The sequence below is a fragment of the Vombatus ursinus genome, unplaced genomic scaffold, assembly GCF_900497805.2.
Source record: "Vombatus ursinus unplaced genomic scaffold, bare-nosed wombat genome assembly UNPS02009205.1, whole genome shotgun sequence".
Taxonomy (NCBI): Eukaryota; Metazoa; Chordata; class Mammalia; order Diprotodontia; family Vombatidae; genus Vombatus; species Vombatus ursinus.
This window is the reverse complement of record NW_020948983.1, coordinates 59,113,337-59,139,704: the sequence shown is the minus strand read 5'-3', so window position 1 is coordinate 59,139,704 and position 26,368 is coordinate 59,113,337. Positions and strand designations below refer to the sequence as shown.

The 26,368-nt window shown below is 41.1% G+C and overlaps 1 protein-coding gene across 6 annotated transcripts in view; it reads right to left on the bottom strand.

Annotated features, from left to right (window-relative positions):
* The window catches only part of CORO2B (coronin 2B), a 235,057-nt gene that overhangs the window by 173,111 nt on the left and 35,578 nt on the right, over window positions 1–26,368 (bottom strand). For 2 of the 6 annotated variants that reach the window (XM_027852095.1, XM_027852096.1), the window contains one exon: window positions 19,283–19,401. The exons of 1 other annotated variant lie outside the window; for it this stretch is intronic. In XM_027852095.1, coding sequence (XP_027707896.1) covers window positions 19,283–19,291 — 9 coding nt within the window. In that variant the 5' untranslated portion in view covers window positions 19,292–19,401. Of the gene's footprint in view, window positions 1–19,282; window positions 19,402–19,972; window positions 20,056–26,368 lie in introns of those variants that run through there. 3 more of the 6 variants (XM_027852097.1, XM_027852100.1, XM_027852098.1) reach the window with 3 other exon arrangements.

The window sequence follows — 26,368 nt, the reverse complement described above, 5'->3', positions numbered from 1 at the left end:
ATCTGTCCTTTTACATCCTGTCTTAATGTATTTTTTAAAGGGCACCGGACTTGGAGTCAGAGGAAATAAGTTCCTCTCCTCCATGCATGACCTCAGATAATTCATGCTACCTGTCTGAGTCTTGGTTTTTTCCATCTGTAAAACATGAATAATAGGGTTGTTAGAATTATCAGATGAGGCCCAATTTGGGAAGCCCTTTTCAAGCCAAACAGAACTATATGTTGAACATTCTTATGGTCTTAGATTAGAATCTTCACAAGGGCAATGACCATTCATTCAGCAAGCATTTATTAAGTGCTTACTATGTAAAAGGTACAATATATTATAGCTGGAAAGCTAGCGCATGGAGATGGTCCATCAGTACGTACATAGATATCTTGGACACAGAGAATGCCGTGAGTTGTGCCCAGGACAGAATTGCGGGAAGGCAGTGGTCTGGATTGCATGGGGGAAATTGTGCATGGCTTCCAATGACCCAAAATTTTGTCTTGAAACAAAGATCCAGGTTTTAAAGACCAATATTCTTTTGGTGATGTTTGTATGCATCTAAGTCATGAAATATCAGTCTCTGAAGAGTTAAAGTTTGGGCAGGGAGGTCACACAAAAAGCAATGGGCACTTACTACCTGGGTGACTTTTGGCAAGTTACTTGGCCTCCGTGGGCCTCAGTTTCTTCATCTGTAAAGTGAGAGAGTTGAACTAAATGGCTCCTGAGATACCTTCCAGCTCTAGTTCTAGGTCCTGTGGTCCAAACATATGACAATATGAGCAATGATCTTACAAGTAGCCTACAGCATATTACCAACCAAGAAGGTTGTACCACTTAAAAAAATGCAAATGGTAAAACATAGTGGGTGAGTCAATAGGAAGGGCAAGGCATTGTTGATGAACAGCCCCTGTACCCTACAGTGTCAAAAGAACAGGAGCAGGGGCTCATAACCTCTTGCATCATGAACCTCTTTGGTAGTCTGGGGACGTCTATGGTCCCCTACTCAGAACAATGTTTTCAAATGTATAAAATAAAATACATAGGATTACAAAAGAAACTAAATATACTGAAATAAAGATGTAAATTTTTCCCCTATCCAAATTCAGGGATCCCTAAAATGAACAATTTTTCCATCTAAATCAGAGACCTCAAGATAAGAACTCCTGATCTGTATAGAAAGGCTGCCATCATGCTAGGTGGATCCTCCATGTATGATTTCTAGAAGGACATAAATAAGACTCACACAGGATAAGTTGATGTAGATACCCTGAAATCTGTCATTCTGAAGAGATGACCCATATCAACGATATCACCTAAATGAGGCAGTTAGATGGCAGAGCAGATAGAGTGCTGATCTCAGGAAGACCTCAGGTTCAAATCCTGCCTGAGACACCTACTAGCTATGAGACCCTGGGCAAGCCACAGTTTACTTATCTTAAAAAAAAATGGGGATAATAATAGAATCTACCTCCTAGGGTTGTTATGAGGATCAAGTGAGATAATATATGTAAAGTACTCCATAAATGTTAGCTATTGTTATTTTTAATAATAAATTCATCAAGTATCAAAGTATACAAGTAACTATGAGACATCTCAATATTAGAAAGATGGCCTTTCTAAGTAGGGGTGGGTGGGATTTGAGCCATGTACCAGATAACTCTACTACAGGGCAGAATATGAGGAAGGCCATTAGAACAGAATAAACCATGTGTTATGGGGATCCAGAGGAAAGAGAGATCATTTCTTGCTGGACTTATTTTTGCTTCCATACAACCCCAGTTCTATAAAGTCCAATGCCCCCAGTTTAGCACCACAGATTTCCGATGACTATAATTGTGACCATAAGAAAACACCGCCTTTGCTCATAGGCAGAGGAGGTGGCTACCTACTCTGTGTTTTTTGCAGGTTCCAGAGAGATTCACCTCTATGTGCCGCCTGCAAGTCTTCCTTCATTGTTGGCCAAAATTTACCCATTAGCAATTTATGCATTTGTGTAACGTGAACATTACAGAAAAAAAAGCAGAATGTCAGATTCGGAAGGATCCAAGATTTAGAGCTGGAAGGGACAATAGAGATTGCTTAGTCTAACTGCCTTCATTTTACAGATGAGGAAACAGGCCCACAGAACTTAACTGATTTGGCAAAATAGTAAGGGTCATAAGAGCCTAAGGGTCATAAGAAGAAATATGTAACTCATCATTTTTGTATGTGAGGGCAACAGGAAGTGTCAGGGTTCAGAGGGGGAAGGAAGTACATCTGGAGTACTGTGCCCAGGAAAACAAATTATACCCTTAAATGCACAAGATTTCTACGATGCTAAAGGAGAAGCGGAACTCAAAGCCACCATAGTCACCAGGTAAAGGAAAAGAATTCCCTGTGACATTGCTGTCAGCACCTCTAAATTTTCTGACCTGGGGCAAAGTCCCTGGTGGCCCTGCCCTAGGTATAGATTTGATCTAGTTCTTCTGACTCCAAAACCCACATACTTTGTACTGTGCCATGAACTTTAGGGATCATTTAGTGTAATGTTCCCTAAAATTAATTTAACCACACTTGAGCCTGATATATACTAATGGAAGCCATAGACCTTAATGTGGAGAGGCTGGGGGTATAGAAGATCCCAAGACAAAATATATGTTAAAGAGAAATGAAATAAAGACAATTTGGGATCAAGCAAAAGAAATAAAGTCTATTTAACATTAAAAGTATTTCATATTTAATATTTTTAGAGGGAAAGCTATTGTTAGCATTGCTATTTTCTCCTGAATATCTGGGTTCTTTTAAACATTTTGAGAAGCTCTGATATGGCTCTAGGATCATAGAACTTAGACCTAGGCGGGACCTGAGAGATCTCCAGGAAGAAGGGTTCTTAACCTTTTTGTCATGGACACCTCTGACAGTCTGGTGAAGCATAATCCTACTGTGGTTTGTTGCCTACAAAGAAATAGCTAAATATGTGGATATCTATCTCTATGTATATATGTATGTATACAATATAGGGTTTATGTGATGTATGCATATATATGTCATATATCTTTTATCATATATCGACAGCTAGGAGACACAGGAGATAGAGCTCCGGACTTGGAGTCAGGAAGATTCAACTTCCTGAGTTCAGATCTGGCCTTGGACACGTACCAGCTATGTGATGCCGGACAAGTCACTTAACCTTGTTTGCCTCAATTTCCTCATATGTAAAATAAGCTGGAGAAGAAAATGGCGCACCACTCCAGTATCTTTGCCAAGAAAACCCTAAATGGAGTCACAAAGAGTCAGAAATGACTAAACAACTACTGCCTACGTTTACATTTGAAGGCAATGCTAAATTTTAGTTAGAGGCTAGTGAAAATAAAGATGTCACCTTCTTCCCATTTGTATTCGCAGACTTCTTGAAATCTATCCATGAATTCCTTTAGGGTTTGGATCCCAGGTGTTAAGAATCCCTGGATGGGGCAGGTAAAGGTGATACAGTGATAGAGTACCGGCCCTTAAGTCAGGAAGACCTGAGTTCAAATTCAGCCTGAGACCAAACACTTGACACTTACTAGCTGTGTGACCCTGGGCAAGTCACTTAACCCCAATTGCCTTAAAAAAAAAATTCCTGGTGTAGCCCAACCACCAACATTTTTATAGATGAGGGACCTGAAGCCCATAGAGGTGACATAACTTTCAGACAGTAATTAGCAGATTCAGGATTTGAACCTAGATCCTCTGACTCTGAATCCAGTATTTTTTTTTCACATCACACCATGTTGCTTTCCCAAACTCATTAGGCCTCAGTTTCCTGGCCTGTAAAATGGAAGAGGGGGTTAATAGATCACAGGATCATAGATTCAGAGCTGGAAGAGGCTTAGAGGCCATCAAGTTCTGCTTCTTCATTTTACAGATGAGGAAACTGAGGCTTGGAGAGAGTAAGTGACTTCCCCAGGGTCCTACAGCTAGTCAGTGTCTGAGGCACCATCCAAAGTTGGAGAGATAGGGGATGCTATCAGTGCAGAAGCTCCCTCACCTGACAGAGCTGTTGTGACCACAAACTCATCACTCTGTGGCCTGGAGATAGATCTCTCCAAATTTAGCCAGCCTGATTCTCAGATGATATGTATGTGTGTTTGTGTGTGTATATACACAGAGATACATACACATATATATACATATATGATGTTGTTGTTGTTGTTGTTCAATCATCTCAATTGTGTCTGACTCTTCATGACCCCATTTGGGGTTTTCTTGGCAAAGATACTAGAGTGGTTTGCCATTGCTTCTTCCAGCTTATTTTACAGATGAAGAAACTGAGGAAAACAGGGTTAAGTGACTTGCCCAGGGTCACTCAGCTAGTAAGTGTCTGAGGTCACATTTGAACTCAGGAAGATGAGTTCCTCACTCCAGACCCAGCACTCTATCCACTGCATCACCTAGCTGCTCTCAAGTCAAAAGTCTTGGATTCAAATACTGGATCTTACACATACTAGCAATGAGATTTTAAGCAATCTCCTTAACCTCTATAGGTCTGTTTTCTCATTTGTAAAATTGGCTAATGAAACGATTTCATCAAAAGTTATGAGAATCAAATGAGACAAGGTATAGAAAACATTTTGTAATCCTTAAAGTGCTACATAAATATAAGCTATTACTATTATCATTATCCTAGGCTCCCTCCCTCAAACCCCACTGTTAACCCAATGTAGAGATGTCTAAACCCATTGGATTGAAGAACCAAGTTTACCAGATCCTTTCCAACATTCCAAAGAGAGCAGTTCCCAACAGAAATGAAACATTTAATGGGTTAACATTGATGAAATAACAGCAACTCAAATTTATATAATGCTTTAAGGTTTCTAAAGTGCTTTTATCAGAACAACCCAGCAACGTAGGTAGTACACGGGTTAAAATCCCTATTTTACAGATGAAGATAGGCCCAGAATCAGGATACTACTACCTGGGGAGGTTTGGCCCAAGCAATTGAGAGTTGAGTCATTAGTTACAGGAAGCAGGAAGAGTACCTTATGGGTAGAAGGTGGCACCAGAAAAGAAGATTGAAAGAGAAGAGTATTTAAATAACCTTCCTCAATTACAGTTTTCTTTTTCTTCTTTAAAAAACATTAATGTCTGGGGGCAGCTAGGTGGCACAGTGGATAGAGCACAGCCCCTGAAGTCAGGAGGACCTGAGTTCAAATCCGGCCTCAGACCAAACACTTGACACGTACTAACTGTGTGACCTTGGGCAAGTCACTTAACCCCAATTGCCTCACAAAATAAATAAATAAATAGATAGATAGATAGATAAAGAAATAAAGAACATTAATGTCTTATTGATGCTTTTAAAACATCATAATCAATAACTGCCTCCCCAACCCTCCCTTGAAACAAAAAATGTGTTTGACACAATCAGTACATTGGCTACCTCTGACAACGTAAGCCTTAAGTCATACCTTTGGCCCACCAAATCTCTGCTAAGAGAAAGGAAGTATATTTCACCATAGGTCCCCCGGCATTAAGATTGGTCATAACTGCACACCTTTCTACATAGGGACACATCTAAATGCTTCCAGCTTAGTGAACTAAAGACAGAGACACTCCGTGACAGAGTCTGAGAAAAAGGCGAGGTCTGGCCTGATCTCATATTGACTTATTCCTGAAACATTCCCCTCACTGCCAGGGCCTTAAAGTAACATGTTCAAAGTAGATGACTTTGAAGAAGAATTAGGGAAACTACTGTCCAACGGCATGAATATTGGGGGTAACAGAGCTCATAAGAGAAAAGCTTCCTCAAAGCTAAGAATGAGTTATTTTGTCAGTCCCCAAATCTGGAATTTGCTTGGGAGAGGGGGAGAAGTGGAGTGATAGGAGCCTTTAAACTTATAACATGGCCCTAAATAGCATATCTCGAGGGTTTGGTGTCTTTTCAAATGTCTCCATCTGGAGTAGGAACTGAATAGCCATCTCCTTAGTTGCTCCCAGGAGAATTTCACACTCCAGCAAAGGAGGGACTATGCGTCTGGTCCACATTCTGTACATATTCCAACATTACACACACACACACACACCACCACCCCCATGTCTCCTTGGCCCTAGGCCCAGCTCCCAGATGGGACTGGGCTGTGTTCAGGGCCCTGCTTCCCAGGGCATTCTGGTCTCTAAACACTTCGTCTGTGTATTTCTCAGGGGCTCTGAGAAAGCCTTGCTACCAAACCAAACCTTCAGCCCCAATACAAGTCTTATCTTCTTCAAGGACTCTTTCCTGTTTGTATCAGTTAACATTCTGGCCAATGCCAGAGCTCCTATGGCATTTATTAATCAGAACCACCCAACCTATCGAGCACAACCACACCTGAGGATGAATTATCTCGTATGTAGGAATTGTCTCATCTAGTTGGTGGTGCGGTGAATAGGGTGCTGGACCTGGGGTCAGGAAAACCAGAGTTCAAATGCAGCCTCAGACACTTACTGCAGTGCGAACCTGGACAAGTCACTTCACTTTGTTTGCCTTAGTTTCCTCAAATGTAAAAGGGGGGAAATTAACCAGGTTATTGTGGGGATCAAATGAGATAATATTTATAAAGCATTGAACATAGTACCTAGCACATAGTAGGTGCTATCTAATATTTATTTCCTTCCTCCTTCCCTTGTCTCCCTAGTTAAAATTAAGCTTATTCAGGGCAGGAAATATGGTTCATTATACTCCAATACAGAATTCCCATAAAAATCACCTATCTTACATAGCTCTTCTATCCCCTATAGCACCCACCCAATGCCTTGTAGATAGTACCAAAAGCATGTATATATATACACACACACATATACATATATGTATATATATTCAAATTACATCAACAGTTATTTAATAAGCAGACATACTACATACATATAAAGAACTATGCTAGGTACTAGGAATATAAAGGCAAAAATGGACCAGCCCCCTCACCAAGCTTACCTTTTTTTTAATTATTAAATTTTATTTTTAACTTGTAGAATAAAACAAGCATTTCCATAACATAGAATAATTTTTAAAAAAAGATTGTACATAAAACTGCAAATCTATTATGTACAACTTGCTATTCCTTTCAAATATACAACAAAATTGTCATGTAAATTTCTTTTCTTTCCTCTTTTTTTCTTCCTTCTCCCCCTCCTCTGCCCCTAGAGAAGGCTACCATTAGACACAAATAGGTATATATGTGTGTATATATATATATATATATATATACATATACATATATATATATGTAAAAGTATTCTATACATACTTCTATTTATCAGTTCTTTCTCTGGATGCAGACAGCGACTTCAACTCAGGGGATATAGCAAGTACACGGATAAGTAAGCAAGAAAGTATATACCAAGCAGTGCGATGTAATTTCATCATAGAGCATGAAGAACTTTGAGAGAAGGGTGGTTAGGGATCTACAAAGTATTCCTATAGAAGGTGGTACTGAGCTGTGCTTTGAAGGAAGGAAACTAGATCTTTTTAGAGGTGGGGCTGAGTAGGTTATATATGCCAACTTCTGTACAGAAACAGCAGATAGAACATCACATATATAGAACACCCAGAAAACCAGTCTAACTGGATTGGATTGAATGAATGAATGAATGAATGATGTATGTATCTGTACTTTAATCACAGGGATCCAATGCTTTCCAAATTCAACAACCCAAAGAAGCTCAGTCCAAATGGAGCCCCCTGTGAGAAACCCACTAACTAACTAAATTTCATTTATTAAGTTCACATCCACTGTTATTGACCCCCTAGATGTCCCTCACCCTCAACAACTAAACAAGATTGTGGACCTTCATCCTATGTCCATTCAGAATTCTGTCCCCTCACATGGGACAATGCAGCCATTGTCTTTACATTTCCAAGTCCCCAAACTGCCATGAACTATTTTGTTTTCCCGCCACCACCCCCTCCCCAGTGGGATCTGTTAGATATATTTAATGTAGCTAACAAGAAACTTCCTTAAAGAGAAGAGATGACCTCAGTGCCTCTGGCCGTCTTATCTCATATATGAATGGCTTCCTCTCTCCCTACCCCCATCTTTCAAGGCCCCTCGTTCTAAAAAACAGTATCTTCATTGTCCTTTGTGGACTGGGGAGAAGGCTGAAAGGGACTTATGTAATCACCCCCAACTTTGGGAAGTTTAGAGGAGGCTGCTTGCTGCAGTCTTGAAACTCTAGACTCCCTGGTATCTCCTAGCTGGTCTCTAACCATGAATTTCTGTATCTTAAGATTAAGAGGAGGAAGGGCCCTTAAAGAGAGTCTTCAATGCCTTCATTTTATAGATGAGGAAACCGAGGCCCAGATGGGGGAGTAAATTACAACAAATGTAAGCAGCAGCAGAGCCAGGATTCAAATGGAAACCCCTGAGTCCAAACACAATACTCTTTCTACTATAATCAATTAATTGGTAATTAATTAATCTGATATTTATTATCTATTTTGTGTTGGACTTGTATGAGGCTTAAGAGATAGAGAAGAATTATTAGACATGGACCTTGACCTCAATGAGTTCATAATCTAGTCACAGAAATTACTAACTAATTAGATATGGTAACACAAAAATATAATTATAAGGCAGCGTAGTGGAGTGGACAGAATGCTAAACTTGGAATTATAAAGACCCGGATTCAAATCCTGTCTCAGACACTTACTAGCTATGTGACCCTAGGCAAATCAGTTAGCATCTCTTGGACTCAGTTTCCTTATCTGCAAAATGAGGGGGCTGGGCTCAATAACCTCTAAAGTCTCTTTCTAGCTCTATATCAGTGATCTTGTGATTCTTTGATAACAAAACATTAATATAAATGCATATATATTTAATGTATATGTATGCATATATACATTTTATGTGTATGTGTGTGTGTGCTTGTGTTGGCAGTTTAGTCTATAAATCTTCATTTTAAACCCCTCCTCCTTAAACCCCTCTTCTCCTCTTTGTACCCTATTCCAAGGTTTGCTGTATGAGCAGATGTAACAGTGATCCATATTTGGGAATTCATCCTTTCTGTCCATAACCTGATTCTTTTGGCAGGGGTCTTGGTGAAATAAATAGTGTTTTCTTCCTTCCTTTCTCTCCTTCTTTCTTTCTTACTTCTCTATCTATCCATCCATTCATCTTTCTAGCTAACTATATATCTATCCATTCATCTCTCTTTTTCTATCTCCATCCATCCTTTCATCCTTCTATCCATCTACCTATCCATCTACATATCCATCCACTCATCTCTATATTTCTCTATGTCCATTTATTCATCCATTTGCCTATCACCTATAGATTCATCCATCCATCTATCTTTATATCTCCACCTATCTATCTGTCTGTCTTTCTACGTCTGTCTGCATCTGTGTTTCTGTCTTGGACATACCTGTGATTTTGTTAATCTGAAGAATTCTTGGTGTAGGAACTCCCTCTGTCATGTCAGATCATCATCTCCTCTTTACTAACAGTCTTAAGATGGTACCTGAGAATGTGAGTGAATTGTCTGTGGTCCAGAGTCGATGGATGGACCCAGCTCGTACATGTGATCTGACTCTAAGATTGGCCTTTTATTTATAGAAGCACTGCTGCCTCTCGTTACTTTCCATTCAAATAGAAATATAATTTTAAATCAGTCATACCATTCCTCCATTTAAAAAAAAATAAGGGCTTCCTTCTTCTCATCAGATCAATTTTAAATGTCTCTGTCTCACTTTAAACCTAGTGGGGTTAAAACAGTATTGAACTTGAGTCAAGTGTCCTAGGTTCAAGCCTTAATTCTACCATGAGCTAACTGTGTAATTTTCAAAGTCCTTTAGACTCTCTCATCCATTTAAGACACATATGTATATGGAACTATGCTAGGCACTAGGAATACAAAGGTATTTAGAAGTCAATTACCCTCTCTGGTTCCTCACTTATAAAATGAGGGATTACACTAAATGATCTTTAAAGGGCAGGTAGGTGATGCAATGGATAGAGAGCTGGGTCGGGATATCAAAACCTGCCTTAGATGCTTTCCATATGTGTCCTAGGTCAAATCACTGAACCTCTGTCTGCCTCAGTTTCCTCAACTATAAAATGGGGATAACAATAGCACCTCCCTCCCAGGGTTGTTATGAGCATCAAATGAGATATTTGTAAAATGCTTAGCATAGTGCCTGGCACACAGTAGGTGTTATACAAATACTAGCTATTATAATTATTGTTATCTAAAGCTCTTTCCAGCTCTAGTAAGTTATGATTCCATAATTCTGGAATTCTTCATAGAATTCCCTTCATAGACAGTTTATAAGCCCTAAGCCAATCTATAAAAATCAGTTTCCTTACTTTATAGTGACATTTCTTTTTGATTAGAGGTGACATTTATCACCCACTTTTTTACCAGACTTAGCCCCAGATAACTTCTGACTATTTTAAAACTGAAATCTATCCTCGGAAGATAAAGATTTTCCATCACTGAGAATGTTCGAAAGGATCTAAAGGCTGTTCATAAGAGGAGCTCAAAAAACGTTTGGCAAAGCTATCATTGTAGGAATAAGCATAGGACCTACTGTGGTGACTACTTGAAGGATACAATGCTTATTTCCATGTGTCAATAGAAGGCAGAGAAGGCAGTATAGTATGTGTGGTGGAAAGAGAATTGTACTGAGAATTAGGAGATCTGGATGTTAGTTTTGATTCTGTTAGTTTTGATTTAGTTTAATTTTGATTTTAGTTTTTGATTCTGCCACCATTGAGCTATAATTCCTTACAGAACTCATTTCACTTCTGTGTACCTTAGCTTCCCCATCAATAAAATGAGGTGGCTGGACTAAATCAGAGGTGTTAAACATGCTACCTCATGCCCTCTCTCAAGTACAGTCTAAACCAGATTAAAATGTAATTGAGAACTATTTAACAAAATAAATAAAAATACAATAGAATATAGATGATGTTAATATGTGGTTTTCTTTCTTTCTTTGTTTATTTTTTTTTTTTTTGGCTAGGCAATGGGGTTAAGTGACTTGCCCAGGGTCACACAGCTAGTAAGTGTTATGTGTCTGAGGTCAGATTTGAAGTCGAGTCCTCCTGAATCCGGGGCTGGTGCTCTATCCACTGTGCCACCTAGGTACCTCCAATATGTGGTTTTCTAAGTCAATATGCAGCCTGCAGGGATCTTTATGTATGTTTTTGTGGCCCTGTTTCTATTTGAATTTGACACCTCTCCAGCTCTTAATATTCTGACTCTATGGGCCTATCCAGATTGACTGGATCAAAGGATGATAGATTCCAAGCAGGAAAGGACCTTAAGAGGTCATCAAGTGTGCTGCAGCATGGTGACTACTACTATTTGCCTGAGAAAAGTGGTATTTAAAAAAAAACCCACATAATAAGAATGGAAGATAACAGATGGACATACCAAGTGTCATGCCAGTGCCTACTAAGATACTTGAAAAAAAACTACCGAAAGGAAGCATTAGCAACTAATAGAAATGCAAGGAAGATTCTAGGAGCAGGCAAACTTTATTATGAGTAATTGTGCCACTTTCCATGTTGGACAGAGGCAAAGTTTAGTTGAGGTGTTTATGGAGAACAGGTGGTGATTATTGCAAATGGTTGCAGTGAAACTGGCTTATCATTGCCGTGGACTGACTGCCCAGTATAGTGGGAAAGGCCCTGGCTCTGGCATCTGAACCCCTGGGTTCACATCCCAGCTCTGTTACTACCTTAGCCAGACGACCTTGGACAGGTCATCTCACCTCTCTGAGGCTCAGTTTCTTCATCTATAAAATCAGAACTGAGCCAGATATCCTCCAAGGTTTCTTCCAGCTCTAAATCTTATGATCTCTGTAAACCTTTGGAGAAGGTTACATCATAGTGGGGATTCCTTTTGGGTTTGGGTTTCTGGCCTCAGAGATCCCTTCTGGTTCTTGAATTCCATGATTCAGGGAGTGGGCACACCTACAATGAGTAGATATCCTGGGAGATCTTCTTTTATATAGATGGCTCTGTGTGTTCCACCAGTGAGTGTACTGATCTTCTGCAATTGTTCTGCATCGGTATTTTTTCCTTCCACCAGACTTCTTATGAACCGTGGCTATGCTTGGTGTCCCAAAGAGTTCATCTCAGATAAAAATAGTCATTCAGATTACAGCCCGAGGGTGCATTCTGTAAAATCAATTGGGCTGAAGTTCTTCCCCATTTCTTTAGGGGCATACTGAGAGCCCCCCACATGACAGTTCCAACCCATAAAATGGGAACCACTGCCCCTGCCCCCATCACTCTGAAGGGCTTGGTGTAAGCTCATAGCCTTATCCAATCAGAGCTCAACAACTGGAAATGACCTCAGGCATTCAAGCTTGTGGGGAGGAACTGTAGGCCATGCCTTGGTGGCCCCCCTATCCCTGCCTGAAACTGTTACGATAGCTGCTCATCTTTATTGAGCAGCAGGGGCAAACAATGACCTTCCTTGGCCCATTATGAACTAGAAGTTAAAACTCAACTATAAAGAACTTCTGCCACTGACTAAGCACAAAACTTTTGCAATAAAGGAGTTAAAAAAAAAAGACTTCCCTGGCATAGGCAGTTTTTCTAATGAAGGAGGGAAGGCCGTGCCATGGAATTATGAGTAAATAGTTCAAGTCAGTGTGTTAGTCAATTCTGGGCCTCAAGGAAAAGAAATACAATTCCAACCTCTTTTAATCTAACTCCAGGCTTTATTAAGAGCATACAAACAACCTCTGAAACATTTCCTTGCAGGAAAAAAAAAAAGCAGCATCATGAGTACCAGGAGACTCATGCCTCACCATCACCTTTCAGTCCTAGCCTCAGTCTAGTTCTGGGAAATGAAGCTGCCACAGTAACTTTAGCAAATCAGGAAATTGGTTCGATTCAAACTAGAAACCAATTCATGGTGGCCCAAGGCTGTTAAGGACTGTTTGGTTTTATACTTACTTTATAGACAAAGGAAGACTGAATCTTTTTTACAAATGCACCATCTAGAGTGAGCGCACCCCAGGCACTTGTGAATAACCCAATTTCAGGTAGGTCACAACAGAATAAATAGGGGTTAATAGAATTTCTATGTCTGCAAGGGCTGCACTTACGGACTGATCAGTCATTCTAGCAATTTCTCTTTACCTGTGCCCTCTCTTGCCTTTTGGGGAAGAGGCCTGGCATAAACACACTGCTTTAGGGGGTTCCTGGCAATTCTGAGATGAGATAAGAAGGCCTGAATGGGCTCTCACCTGTCTATGTGGAGGGAGAACACACATCAATGAGCTCATGAATCTACTTAAATGTTAAAGAGGTAGATTCAGACAGTCCTCTACTACAGTGGAGAGTTTTCCTAAACTACCTAATAACAGCATGTAAGGGGGTTTCCAGAGAAGGAGTAGCTGTCCAGGAGCAACCCAGACCCAGGCCCAGGTCCAGTCTCCTCTATTAGTGATTTTTCAGTGGGGTCTGATGCTTCACAACCCCTTTTGGGGTTTTCTTGCAAAGATACTGGAGTGGTTTGCCATTTCACAGACAAGGAAACTGAGGCAAACAGGGTTAAGTGACTTGCCCAGGGTTACAGAGCTAATATCTGAGGCTGGATTTGAACTCAGGAAGGAGTCTTCCTAACTCCAGGCCCAGTACTGTATCCACTGTGCCACCTAGCAGTTCCTTCTGCAGCACCACTTAAGAGACTATAGCTGATAATCTACCTCTTATTTCTTTCCCTATCACTCTATTAATGAAAATCTAGGCATGTTGGAACAAACTATCCCCTACCCAACCCCTTGTTCTTCTATCCTCAACCAGATCCCACCCACATCCCACTCCAACCCCATTGTGCCTTCTGGAATTCTCATTCCAGAGGGAACAACTTTCCCTTCATCCTGGGTACTTCCTTCCCTTACAGTTTTTCCGAAAACCTTTACTGACACCTGGCATCCTCTTGACTATGTTGCATCCTTTATGGAGTTGAATACTCTGATACCCACTGCCATGTCCAGACTCTCCCTTTACCAAAATTTTTCAACAACTTCTATTCCTTTTAAATCCACTCAGTCAAAATTTTCCACTCAAACTACCATCATGGTGGCTATTGTATATCCGCCTCCAGGTCATTTCCTTTCACAAGGAGTTTCTCCTCCTTTCTCAAGGGGTTTAACACATGGCTCACCACCTTCTCCTAGCTCCTAGCTCCTGCCCTAAAGGAACTTCAACATTCCATTGACTCTCTCTCAAACTCCCTAACCTCCCAATTCCTCAGACTCCTTAAATCCCATGACCTACTCTTTTATTCTGCCTCAGCTACACATATGGATGATCATACACTAGATCTCATCATTTCCGCAAGTGTTCCACTTCCTTAATTAAAAACTGACATTCCACCATCTGACCCTAATCTCCTATCATTCCATCTCTCTCTAGGCTTCATCTTTCTTAAAACTATTCCTTATTCTCTCCAAGACCTCCTGTCTCTCTACCCTTCAGTACTTTCTAAGGGTATTAGCCATGGTCCGACCTCACTTTACTCCCTTTCCAAGCCATTATAACTTTATTACAACATCTGCTCTAAAATCCTTTACCCCTTTGTCCTGATCCCATTTATTTCTTGCCAAACTTTGGTCCCAGTTTACTCCCATTATTCTCCTCTTCCACTCTTACTCCTATTCTACTCATTAGAGTGGCTAAGTATATTATAAATCCATCTTATCCAGCTTCATCTGGGCTCTCACTGCAGCAAGGCAAATCCTTTTATTCCTCCCTAATTAATTCCATATCTTATTCCACATAGAAACCATTCCAAACCTTCTTTCCCTCTCCACAGGTTATCCACACCCCCTCTTCCCCCACCTCTCTCATTTAAAGATTTCATCTCTCATTTTACTAAGAAATTGAGGTCATTCAAAGAAAACTTCCTCTTTTCCCATTCTCTTCATCTCAAATCCACTTGACATTATTTCCCACTTCCTTTTGCTTAGGTCTAAGAATGAAGTAGGCCATGTGTTGCCAAGGCCAGTCCTTCTAGATGTGTGCTAGATGTCATCCTCTCTCATCTTTTCCAGTCTTTTCAGTTATTCTCTCTCTCTCTCTCTCTCTCTCTCTCTCCCTCTCTCTCTCTCTTTCTCTCTTCTGTCTTCTTGATCCTCTCAATTGCTGGTGCTCTCCTTTCCAAATTGCCACGTATTTAACTACTTTGCATTTCTTCTCTTTATCTTTATTCTATATATACTTTGATGTGTGTTGCCTCCTTCATTAGAATGGAAACTCCATGTAAGGATCATTTCATTTACAGTATTTGGATCCTCAGAAGCTAGCACAGTCCCTGTCACAAAGTGACACTTAGTAGATGCTTATTGATTGACTGATAACCTGATAAGAGAACAAAAATGTGTTTCCTGAATAACCTAATAACATAATAGAGTGGTGGTCATTGTATGAAGGCAACTGATGGGTGGAACTTCCAGTGATTGCCTTGCTGAAGATCAGCCATATCCTTAGTGGCCTTTAAAAAGCAATTTGGGCCAACTCTGTGGGTATTCAGCTCAAGAATCAGCTCCAGAGAAAAGACTGAGCTCTTGAGGAAGCACTGAGCTCTTGAGGACCCATTCTTCACATTTACACTTTCACCTCTTGCAGATTGCAGCAAAAGGGTAGAGGACTTCAGGCTCCACACTCCAAATAGCAATGTTTTCCTATGACAGAAGCACGTGGCAATAGGAAACATGTGCTTGCCTAAAGCCTGAGAGAAGAAATCAAGGATAAATTGCTTCCTGAACTCTAACCTTCTGCATAAAAAAGGTCAAGAAGAAAGAGAGAACATGGCACCTGGAACTGAGATCCTGCTACTTAGAAGATAGCAGGCCTCAGAGCTGAGACTGTGAGGGACCTGAAATGGCTAAGCTTCCTGCTGGTCCTAGTATAAGGTTTCTAGTTCTTTCTGAAAAAAAGAAAAATTTGAAAGAAAAATTTTAAAAAGCACAACAGTGCCCTAGCCAAGGTCTTCAGCTGAGCTCTGAGCTAGAAGTATCAAAGAATTCAGCCAATTGGTAGAATGATGTGCCCAGTAGAAAACAGACACAGTGAGCTCAGTAGAGCATCACATTCAGCCAAGGAACAGGGAAGCAAAATTACAAAAACTCATCATGGAGGTGTAAATTGGCCCTGCACATGCGTTCTCCACATGTGGGCCCCATTCTGTTCAATCTTTGTACTTGTTCGCTTTCCCCATTGATGGTGTATTTGTGGAAGCGTGCACCTCAAGTTTATGAGAGTCATTTTGTTGCTACTTTTCTTCCTATGCTCTTCTAATAAATGTTTTTGCTTTGAGCTAAATGTGTCATATTGCTGACTATCACAGGTAACCACATCGATGGGGGCTTATGAAGTGACCCTCTCTGTGCCTCAGTTTCATCTTCTGTAAGATGAAGGATTTTGACAAAAGGATCACAGAGAGAGGTATGATACTTGGGATCAGTCTTGGGGTGGGGACACATGATATCTAGGGACCATTCACAAGTGGTCCAAATAGAACTGAACATTCAGGTCACAGAACCATAGAATCTCAGAGTTGGAAGGAACCTCAGAAGCTATTTTTTCAAACCTGAATAAGACATAGTACCTGCCCTCAGAGATGCAACTTTCTAAGCAGAGGTGGAGCAAACAATTGGCAAAATCCCAAGTATAAGTCTGGATTGGTGTGCTGTCTATAAGAGGTAAGGTTGGCACCAGGTATTGGTGACACAGTTATAGGGCTACTGGGGTTGCAGAGATAATTTGAATCACTGCGAGATGGGGGAGAAGGAGAGTGGGTAAGAATTCTAGTCACTGATAGGACTAGGATGGGGGGAAGGAAATATATATGGGGTGGGGGGGAAGACAGGAAATCAGGTTTGAATCCTGACTCTGCTACTCCCATCGGCGTGATCTAAAGTAAGTTATTCCATGTCTCTGAATGAACCTCCATTTTCCCTTCTGTAAAATTAGGGGCTTGGACTAGTTGGCTGCTAAGGTCCCTTGCAGCTGTGAATCCTATGACCCAATAATCCCAGTCACTAAGGAATTTGTATATAGGGCTAGGAAGTAAAATCCTAGGGAAATGGCATAAAAGTCTGGGGCTTGGTCACTGGAAAATCAGAACCTGGTCAGAGACCAGAGGAGTGAATAGAGAAAACAGAAAGCATGATTCAGGACCCTTTTAAGTCTCCCCCTTTCCCCCAGCACTTCCCAGGCTTGTCAACAGCTCTCCAGCCCTCTTTTACATATACCATACACATATAGCGTCCTTGCGAGGCTACCGAGGATAGGGGAAGCATCATTGTCCAGAAGGAGGCCAAGGCCAGGCTGGGAGGCATTCTTTCACTTTTAATTAAAAATCAGACATGTTTCCTCTCCCTTCCTTTCCACTTATACTTCTCCCTCCAGGCTACTGTCAGAGACTCAGATAAGAAGAAGGAAAATTATGCTCCTTCTGCATCAATTCTTTCTCCATTCCTCATTTTGCCACACTTAGAGATCCATGACTTTTGCAGCCTTCAGTCAGCTCTCTGTTGAGAGACTGATGGAATGAGGATGTGGATTATCTGTATCTTTTTGCACTACTGCTATTGCCCTTTTCTGACCTTTCCACAGGTCAAAGGATGTGAACAAACAGTTCTCAAAAGAAGAACTACAAACTATTAACAACAATATGAAAGAATGCTTCAATCACTTATACCAAGTAAAATGCAAATTAAGACACCTCATATCCAGCAAATTGGCAAAGATGACAAAAGATAGGAAGTCAATGTCAGAGAGATTTTGGAAAGACAAAAACACCCATACATTGTTGGTGGAGCTGTGAATTAGTACAAGCATTCTGAAAAGCAAGTTGGAATTATACATATAAAGTGGCCAGAATGTACGTAATTCCTGATGCAGAGATTCCATTGCTGTGCATTTGCCACAAAGAGGCCATTAACAGAAAGAAAAGCTCCATATTCATCAAAATAGTTACAGCAGGAGTTTTTGTGCTGACAGCTGTCACCAACAGGCAGATAAGCAGCACCCTCTCAGACCACCAGTCCTGCTTCAAGCCTTGGTCTCACAGCCAGCACCAGGGGAAGCAACTCCTAGTGAGAAAAGGTCAACCAACCCTACCAACTGTGGACCAGCTGTGGATCAACTGTCACTCAATGGGCAGGCAAGCCAGCCTAGTTGAAGCTGCAGGGACCCTAAAGAAGAGATGGGAGGCACTGTGTGCCAGGCAAGTCAAACCACCACCGCGATCTTGACCATCATCTCCTCTCGGACCCCAATGGAGACAGCCATCATCCTGGGAACAATCCCCATGGAGATGAGGCCGGGCAACTGCTCCTGCAGAACCACAACCATACCTACTGAAAGCCTAGAAAAGGATGTTTTGGTCACCCAAGTCTCTGGCATTGTCACATGGTTCAGCACGAGAAACTGATGTAATTTTACCAATGGAAATGACATTAAAGAAGAGGCTTTACTATCTGCTTCACTGCTGCACCCCAAGATCACCAGACCTTTTCATCTGAATTGGGCTGAAACATTCCCTATATGTTGTCTCTCCCATTAGAATGTGAGCCCTTGAAATCAGGGACTGTCTTACTTTTCTCCTTGCAGTCCTAGTGCTTAGCATTGTGCTTTGTATGTAGTAAATACTTTTTTTTTCTTTCTTTCATTCATTCATTCACCAGCAGTTTAAACCTGAGAACAATCCCTAAAGGAGCTTGTTTGGGCTGAATATTCATTCATTCACTCATTCATTTGAAGAATTGGAAATAAGGTAGATGCCCATCAACTAAGGAGTGGTACATGAATGCAAAGGCATATTACTGTGCAGTAAGAAACAGTAATTATGATGAATGCAGAAAATCATGGAAAGATTTACATGAACTGATACACAGTGATAAGTAGTGGCAAGAAAGACAATGACTATAATTATGCAAATGAAAGTATCACCATGAGTGTTACAAAACTACAAATAACAAACCTGACCCCAAAGAAATGACATGAAAAGACAGTTCTCCCAATTCCTTGTCTGGCAGGTACCATATAGGTATGGAATAGTACATGAAATGTCAGGTTTTTCAGTGTATTGATAGATTTCCCTGAATTTTTCCTTTCTTTTTAAAAAAATTATTTGGTATGAGGAAAATAGCTCTCTGGAGGGGATGGGGAGAATGCATACAGAGGAAATCTGGGCTAAGTAAAAACAAAAGACATAAATTACATTTTAGAAAGAAATTCCCGTATAAGAAAGAATTTCCCATATAAAAAGCAAGATTAAACAAAAGGATGTGTTAGATTCCATCTGAATTCCACCCAGTCCCCTGTACCTTCTCCATCTCCACTCACAGTCCAGGACAGAGGAATCTCTTCACAATGATGTTCCCTGAGGTCCCAAAGGATTGTCACTTACAACAAAGGAAGCTTCAGCTACTGTCCCTGGGCTCTGCTGACAAAGATAACAAGCATTTGGGAGTGACTTACAAAAAGGACATCAAGAGGCGGTATGCAATAGTGTAAAGAACACTGTTTTTGGAGCCAAAAAACTCAGCTTTGAATTTTAGTTCCAATACTTACTACTTGTATGACCTTGAACAAGTCACACTTGCTGATCTGGTATGTTTTTTCCCCCCAAAGGAAAAAAAAATGGTTTGGGAGAAGAGGGATTGCAAGAATGCAACGCAAGAATTCAAGCAAAAAGAATGCAAAAAAAGAGGATTTTGCATCTTCTGTGGATTTTATTTATCCAGGTTCTGTGGCCAAGGAGTTACAAGCTTAGCATATCAGTAAATAGGCTGTATATGGACCTTGCCCTGGTAGTGAAAGGATCAAACCAAGCTGAAGGTTATCTCTCATCTTGCCTCCACCCCCAACTATCCCCCCCCCAACTTAGCCCAGCTGCTGATCTGTTAGAGGGCTATAGCGCCTTACAGTAGACAACCCAGTGAACTGGCAGCATTTGGTTCCTCGGTTTCCCATGTTGGGCTGTGCTGACTAAGTTCATTACAATGCGTTGATACCTCAGTTGCCATGGTGATCCTCCCAGGCAAACAGATCCTCCACTAGTAGTTACTGAATTCACTCTGGCCCCATCAGCAGGCCTCAGAGCACGATGAAACAAGATGAATTTATGAGCAGCTACACAATGAGACCCGGACATCCAGAAAGCATATGGTAACCTCCCTGGGGAGGAGGAGTGGGGGGAGGGTCCAGTGCTGTCATCTAGATGCTACTTCAGCCTGGGCTTCCTCAGCCAGGTCTTCCTTGTTTGAAAAAAAAAAATAACAACAACAAAACCCTGTGTAATAATTAGGAGGGAGGGAGAAATTGAAGATGTAGACAAGCCCTGGCTGTCCTCATCTCAAGGGAACAAAACAAAACAAAACCCCAAACCGCCAGATTGGGTAACAAATCAAAAAGGTGTGGTGTAATGGGAAAATAGCAAATCCTCAATTAACTTACCTCTCCCTACTCAATTAAATGGAATTTCTTAGAGTATTGTGAATTCTTATAGTACCTTAGTATTTATAAAATGCTGTTCTTCTAAAAACAAAACAAAACAAAAAACAACCCTGTGATGTGGGACAGACAATAAGATTAAAGGCTTTAAGATGAAATGGACCCTTAAAACCAAGTTAACTCATTTTTACAGATGAGGGTACCATGACCTAAGGATATGAATTGATTTGCCCAAGTTTACACAGGTAGAAAGTAGCAGAGCTTGGATTTTGAACCCAGTTCTTCTAACTCTTTCTTCCAATGCCCTTTAAAAAAAAAAAATCAGGTAGTTATAAGTATTATCCTTATTCCCATTTCATATATGAGAGGACTGAGACACTTACCTGTGTGTGACCTTAGGCAAGTCACACAATATTTCTGTGCCTCAGTTTCCTCATATATTTAAAATAAGAGATTGGACTAAATGGCCTTTGGGGGTCCCTTCCAGCTCTAAATCTATGATCCTATGAGGCTCAGAGGGGTAAAGTCACTTAACCAGTCATTGTCAGAAACAGATCTCAAACACTGAGTCAATGATTCCAAGACCATGATGTTCTTACACCATACTGCCTCTGTGAGGACAAAGAAACAAAACGAAAATAAACAAAGCCATGTAAGTAATTAGATTTCAAAAAAACACACAACCATCCAGGGTCTCTCGAGCTTAATTCATATCCAGTTCAATCTCCTGCACCTTCTCCATCTCTATCACAGCCTATGCTAAGTACTATGAACATACAGAGATGCACAAAGCACAAATCCTGCCTTTAAGAGCTTACAATTTAGTACAGCAACTATAGAATCTAAGAGTTGGAAGGGAATTAAGAGGCCACATAGTCCAAGAGGAAAGACTAGGTGGTGCAGTGGAAAGAGCAGCAGGCCCAGACTTAGGAAGACCTGAGTTGGAATTTTACTTCAGACACTTACTAGCAGTGTGACCCTGGGCGAGTCACTTAACCCCAGTTTGCCTCAGTTCCTCATCTGTAAAATGGAGACACACTGAAGAAAGAAACGGCAAACCACTCCAACATCTTTGCCAAGAGAATCCCACGGACAATGTCCATAGGGTCATGTAGAGTCGGATATGACTGGACAACAACAACTCAAAAAAAATAGAAATCTCTTCTATGAGATCCCTGAAAAGCGACCATCTTGTCTTCAGGTGAGAAGGTGCAGTGATGGAGAACCTACCACCTACCAAGGCAGCTCATTCTACTAGTGGGTGGTTCTGATAAGAATGACTGACACTTATCCGTAGTGCTTCATGATTTGGATGCATTATCACATTTGTATACATTATCACATTTGAACCTGCAAGGCAACCCTAAAAAACAAGTACCTCAGGTATTTTTTGCAAATGAAGAAACTGAGTCTCAGGGAGGTTAAGTGATTTGTCTAAGGTAATACAACTATAAGTGTTGGAGATGGGATTTGAATGCATGCCTCTCATGAGTCCAGGTCCAGCGTACTTCCCACTGTATCACTCTGCCTCCCTCTTTTCAATCTCTCCAGCCGAAATCTGCCTCTCTGAGGTTTTCACTCTTGGCAGTTAATTCTCCCCTGTAAAACCAAAAAGAATAAGCTAAATCTCTCTTTGAGAAGAGAGTTCTTGAAGTATTTGAAAATCATCACGTCCCCCTATGTCTTGACTCCCTTCCCAACACCTCCAGATCCTTGAATTGATCTTCCTGTGGCATGATTTATAGTCCTCTTACCAACCTATTCGTCCTCCTCTGGACATGCTCCAATCTGTTAGGGCCCTTCCTAAAATGTAGTGCCCAGTATGGAATGGGATACTCCAGATATGGTCTGCCCATCAAAGAGTAGAGTAAGACGATCCTTATTCTGGCCGCCAGGCTGCCATTAATGAGCCTACCATTGCGTCGGTTTTTCTGGCTCCCATAAACACCGCTGATTATAATACAAAGCAGTATGTTTTCAGCACCAAACAAGCAGGGTAGACAACAAGATCTCCTTCCAAGGAAAAGGGGATCGCGTCTGGGAGTAAGTGATTAGGGAAGCTTTCAGAGCCAAGGAAACATCTGAGCCGGTCCTTGAAGAATGGGGACAGGCCTTCCAGATAGAAAGGATGGGTGTGAGAAAAGGCAGTCACAGGAATGTGCTGACGACAGTGAATAGGATGGTTTAATGGAACTGTAATGCCTTGCACACAACTGGCATTTAATAGCTGCTCACTGCATTACATTATAGGGATCCTAGAGGGGACTGATGGGAGATAAAGCTGGAGAAGTAGATTAAGACTAAGCTGGGAAAGATCTTGTCATAGCAGTGTTGGTTCAGAATAATATTCATTGATCAACTAGTCTTTCTGCAAGGTGCTATACAGAGATGCATAAAAAAAATAGTCTACTTACTAGCTGTGTGACTCTGGGCAAGTCATTTAACCCCAACTGCCTCACCCCGCCCCCCCCAAAAAATAGTCTCTGCCCTCAAGGAGCTTACAATCTAGTACAGTATGTAAAAGAATCATAGGATGTCAGAGTCAGAAGGGACCTCAGAAGCCATCCAGTGCACCCTGAACGAGCCACCCATGAACAGGAATCTCCTCTATAAGGTCCCTGCAAAGTGGTCATTCAGATTGTACAAAGATATGGCCAAGGCAGAGCACAAGTGAGCTGATCATCCTTCTTCTGGATCCTATATATCTATCAATGCAGCCTCAGGTCATGCCAGCTTTTACATGGAGATATCAGGAGGTAAACAGACAATCCATGCCCTCAAGGTGCCTACAAACTAATGAAGGAGTGTGAACATCGTTCCATAGGCAACAGAGTGCCATGAAGGTTTCCTGAGCTGGGGAGTGACTTATTATAAACTCCTAAACAAGAAGAACCTATAGAGAGACTTTGAACAAACAAATCACCATGTCCATACCCTCATGTCCTCTGTGAGGACAAAAAAACAAAAACAAAATAAAGAAATCTATGTGAGTAATTAGGTTAAAAAAAATACAACCATCCAGGGTCTCTCTTGAGCTCAATTCATACCCAGTTCAATCTCCTGCACCTTCTCCATCTCTATCACAGCCTATGCTAAGTACTATGGACATACAAAGAAGCACAAAGCACAAATCCTGCCTTTGAGAGCTTACAATTCAGCCAGCCATGATCTTATTGATATGATCCAAGAATGATCATAGAGCCCATCCGTCTATGCCTTGTGATACATTGAACTGAGAGAGGTAGGAGACCTAGGTTGCGGCCCTGGTTGTCATGAATTAGATGTGTGACTAGTTGAGTATGTCACTCTGATCCTCTGGGTATCGTTTTTCTCATCTGTAAAATGAGGAGATTGGACTAGATAAACTTTAAGGTCCAACATTTTATTGTTCCATAATTTGATGCTCCCCACTGTCTTGCTGCAGTGTTTGAGAACCCCACCAATGAATTCAGACAGGAGATCCTTGTCAAAACAGAAATATTTCACCTGGCAATTTTAAAACATAAACTCATAAGCATCTATAAAAACACATTCTTTTAATTCCATTAATTGATTGATTGATTGATTGATTCAATTAGCTAGTTATTAGGGCAGCTAGGTGGAGCAGTGAATAGAGCTCTGGCCTTGGAGTCAGGAGGACTTGAGTTCAAATCCAGTCTCAGACACTTTGATACTTACTTAGCTATGTGAGCTTGGGCAAGCCACTTAACCCCGATTGCCTCATTAAGAAAAAAAAAGAAAGAAACAATTAGCTAGTTGTCACCTATCAGAGAGAAAGGACATTAGCCACAGAATAGCTAAGTTTGGATGAGGAGATGAAGAGAGAAAAAGACTGACCCTGGGGTTGAGGGGGAACTATAGCAGATGTTTCCTTGTAAGGAGAAGTAGGCCCCAGCCCAAGAGCAATGCTTAGTTAAGTGTGAAGCAATAAAGAGGATGACTTTATTGATTTCCCATATTCGCCTACAGCATGCCAGCTGTGTTCCCAAGAGCAGAGGTGCCAAACACTGGATGCAGAACCAGATTAGAAATTGGTAAATATTTAACAAAATACAAAAATACAATAAAACATAGATAACATTACATTTTAAAATTAAATTAGTATGTATAGACTAGTGGCCCCCATTTCTATGTGTTTGATACCACTGCCCTGGAGGGCCCCCAATTCCCTGTCTTGTCACAGGAGGTAGACCAATTCACCAAAGAAGATTGAATTACTGCTCCACTGGTTTGGAATTCATCTTTATAGCAGATTTTGATCTCCCAAATCACAGACCACGCATGAATAGACCCTACAGTCTCATTACCTGTACACTCTCTATATTTATAGATGTTCTCCCACCCTGCCACATCTTTTTGTTTCTCCCTCTCTCTCTCTCTTTCTTCCTTTTCTCCCCAAGTCTTATCTTCCTCTCCCCCCTCCCCACTTCCTCCCCTTCCATTGGCTTCAGGCTGGGTTAACAATAAACATTATAAAACAAAACAAAACAAATCAAACTTCAGTGACAGAGATCACAGCCTGGCATTTTCTGTACCAGTCATGACTGCAAAGCCAGGGCACTGTTGAACAAATACAGCTGGAATTGCCCATCTACACCCCTAAAGAGGCTAGCTTCTCTAGGCCTCACTTTGTACAAATTCCAATGATGTCGTCATTGCTTAGACTGCTCTGAAATCTCCTTGGCAATTGCTGTCCAGCACAGGCTTTGGTAGTTCCTCAAGACTTACACTTCATCTTCCTCTTATGAAGGTCGATTTGATTTCTAGAAACAGCCAGAAGTTGAAATGAGTGAAGTCTGATGAATAAGGATCATAAACTAGAGCTGTAAAGGACATTAAAGGTCATCTCCTCCAACTTCCTTACTTTACAGATGAGTAAACTGAGGCCCAGAGAGGTTGTGACCTGCTCAAGGTCACAAATGGCAGATTAAACTCAGGTCTTTTGACTCCAAGTTCAGGGTCTTTTTAAGGCTAGGCAATGAATGCTACTACATTCTGCAATGAGGTGTAAAGCTTAGGAATTAGCTGAGAAGGCAATTCATCCATGCAGGAAAAAAAAAATCCTGAAAGCATTCATTCCCTAGTTGTTCTGTTCTCCTTGAGAGCCAGGGGGAAAGGTGGTGGGAGTTTGGAGGGGGGGAGGGGAGAGGGAGGACGTTAAAAGTTCTTCCGAATCCTGACTACACAAACCTCTTCCCCCTGCCTCTAATCAATAAATCTGCCACTTTGGAGGTAAGTTGGGGGTGGGGATGGGAGGAGGTGAAGAATAATATTTTACACTTTTAGTTGACATTGTCATTTCTGTTCTTCACAACTACTCAAAATAAAGAGAAACTAAATTTGGAAACAGATAGCCCAGGTACAAATTCTGATCCTGCCCCTTACCACCTGGCTGACCTGAAGCAAGTCACTAAATTACTCTGGACCTCAGCTTGCTCATCTGTCCATAAAGGAGTTGGGTTAGATGACCCCAAAAGCTGCTTCCAGCTAGAGCTGGAATCCCTCCAATAAGGAAGTAAGGAAACTGAGGCACAGAAAAGGTTCTGTGACTTTCGAGAGTCTGCAGAGGTCATAATGTCCCTCCCACTGTCTCCATCTCCCCCTCCCCCAACTATTATTATTATCTTCAATTTATAGATTAGGAAACTAGAGCTTAGAGAAATGAAATTGGTTGACCCAAGTTGCCGGGTTAATTTCAGTCTTCGACTCAGCTCTCATATTTCCTTAGGGAAGACAAGAGAGGAAGGAGAAGAAAGCAAGGCCAACTAAGTGATTAATACTTAATTCAGAAATAGAGGAAGGAATGAAAACCATTGAAAGCAAAACTAGAGTTAATCCTCTTCACTTCCTCATTCACTCCCCAGTAGCTCCTACGAAAATGAATTCATGCAGGGCTTTAGAATTATGAAGCTGGAAGGAAGGGTGCTTGGATGATAATAACTCAAATGTCAGTCTCC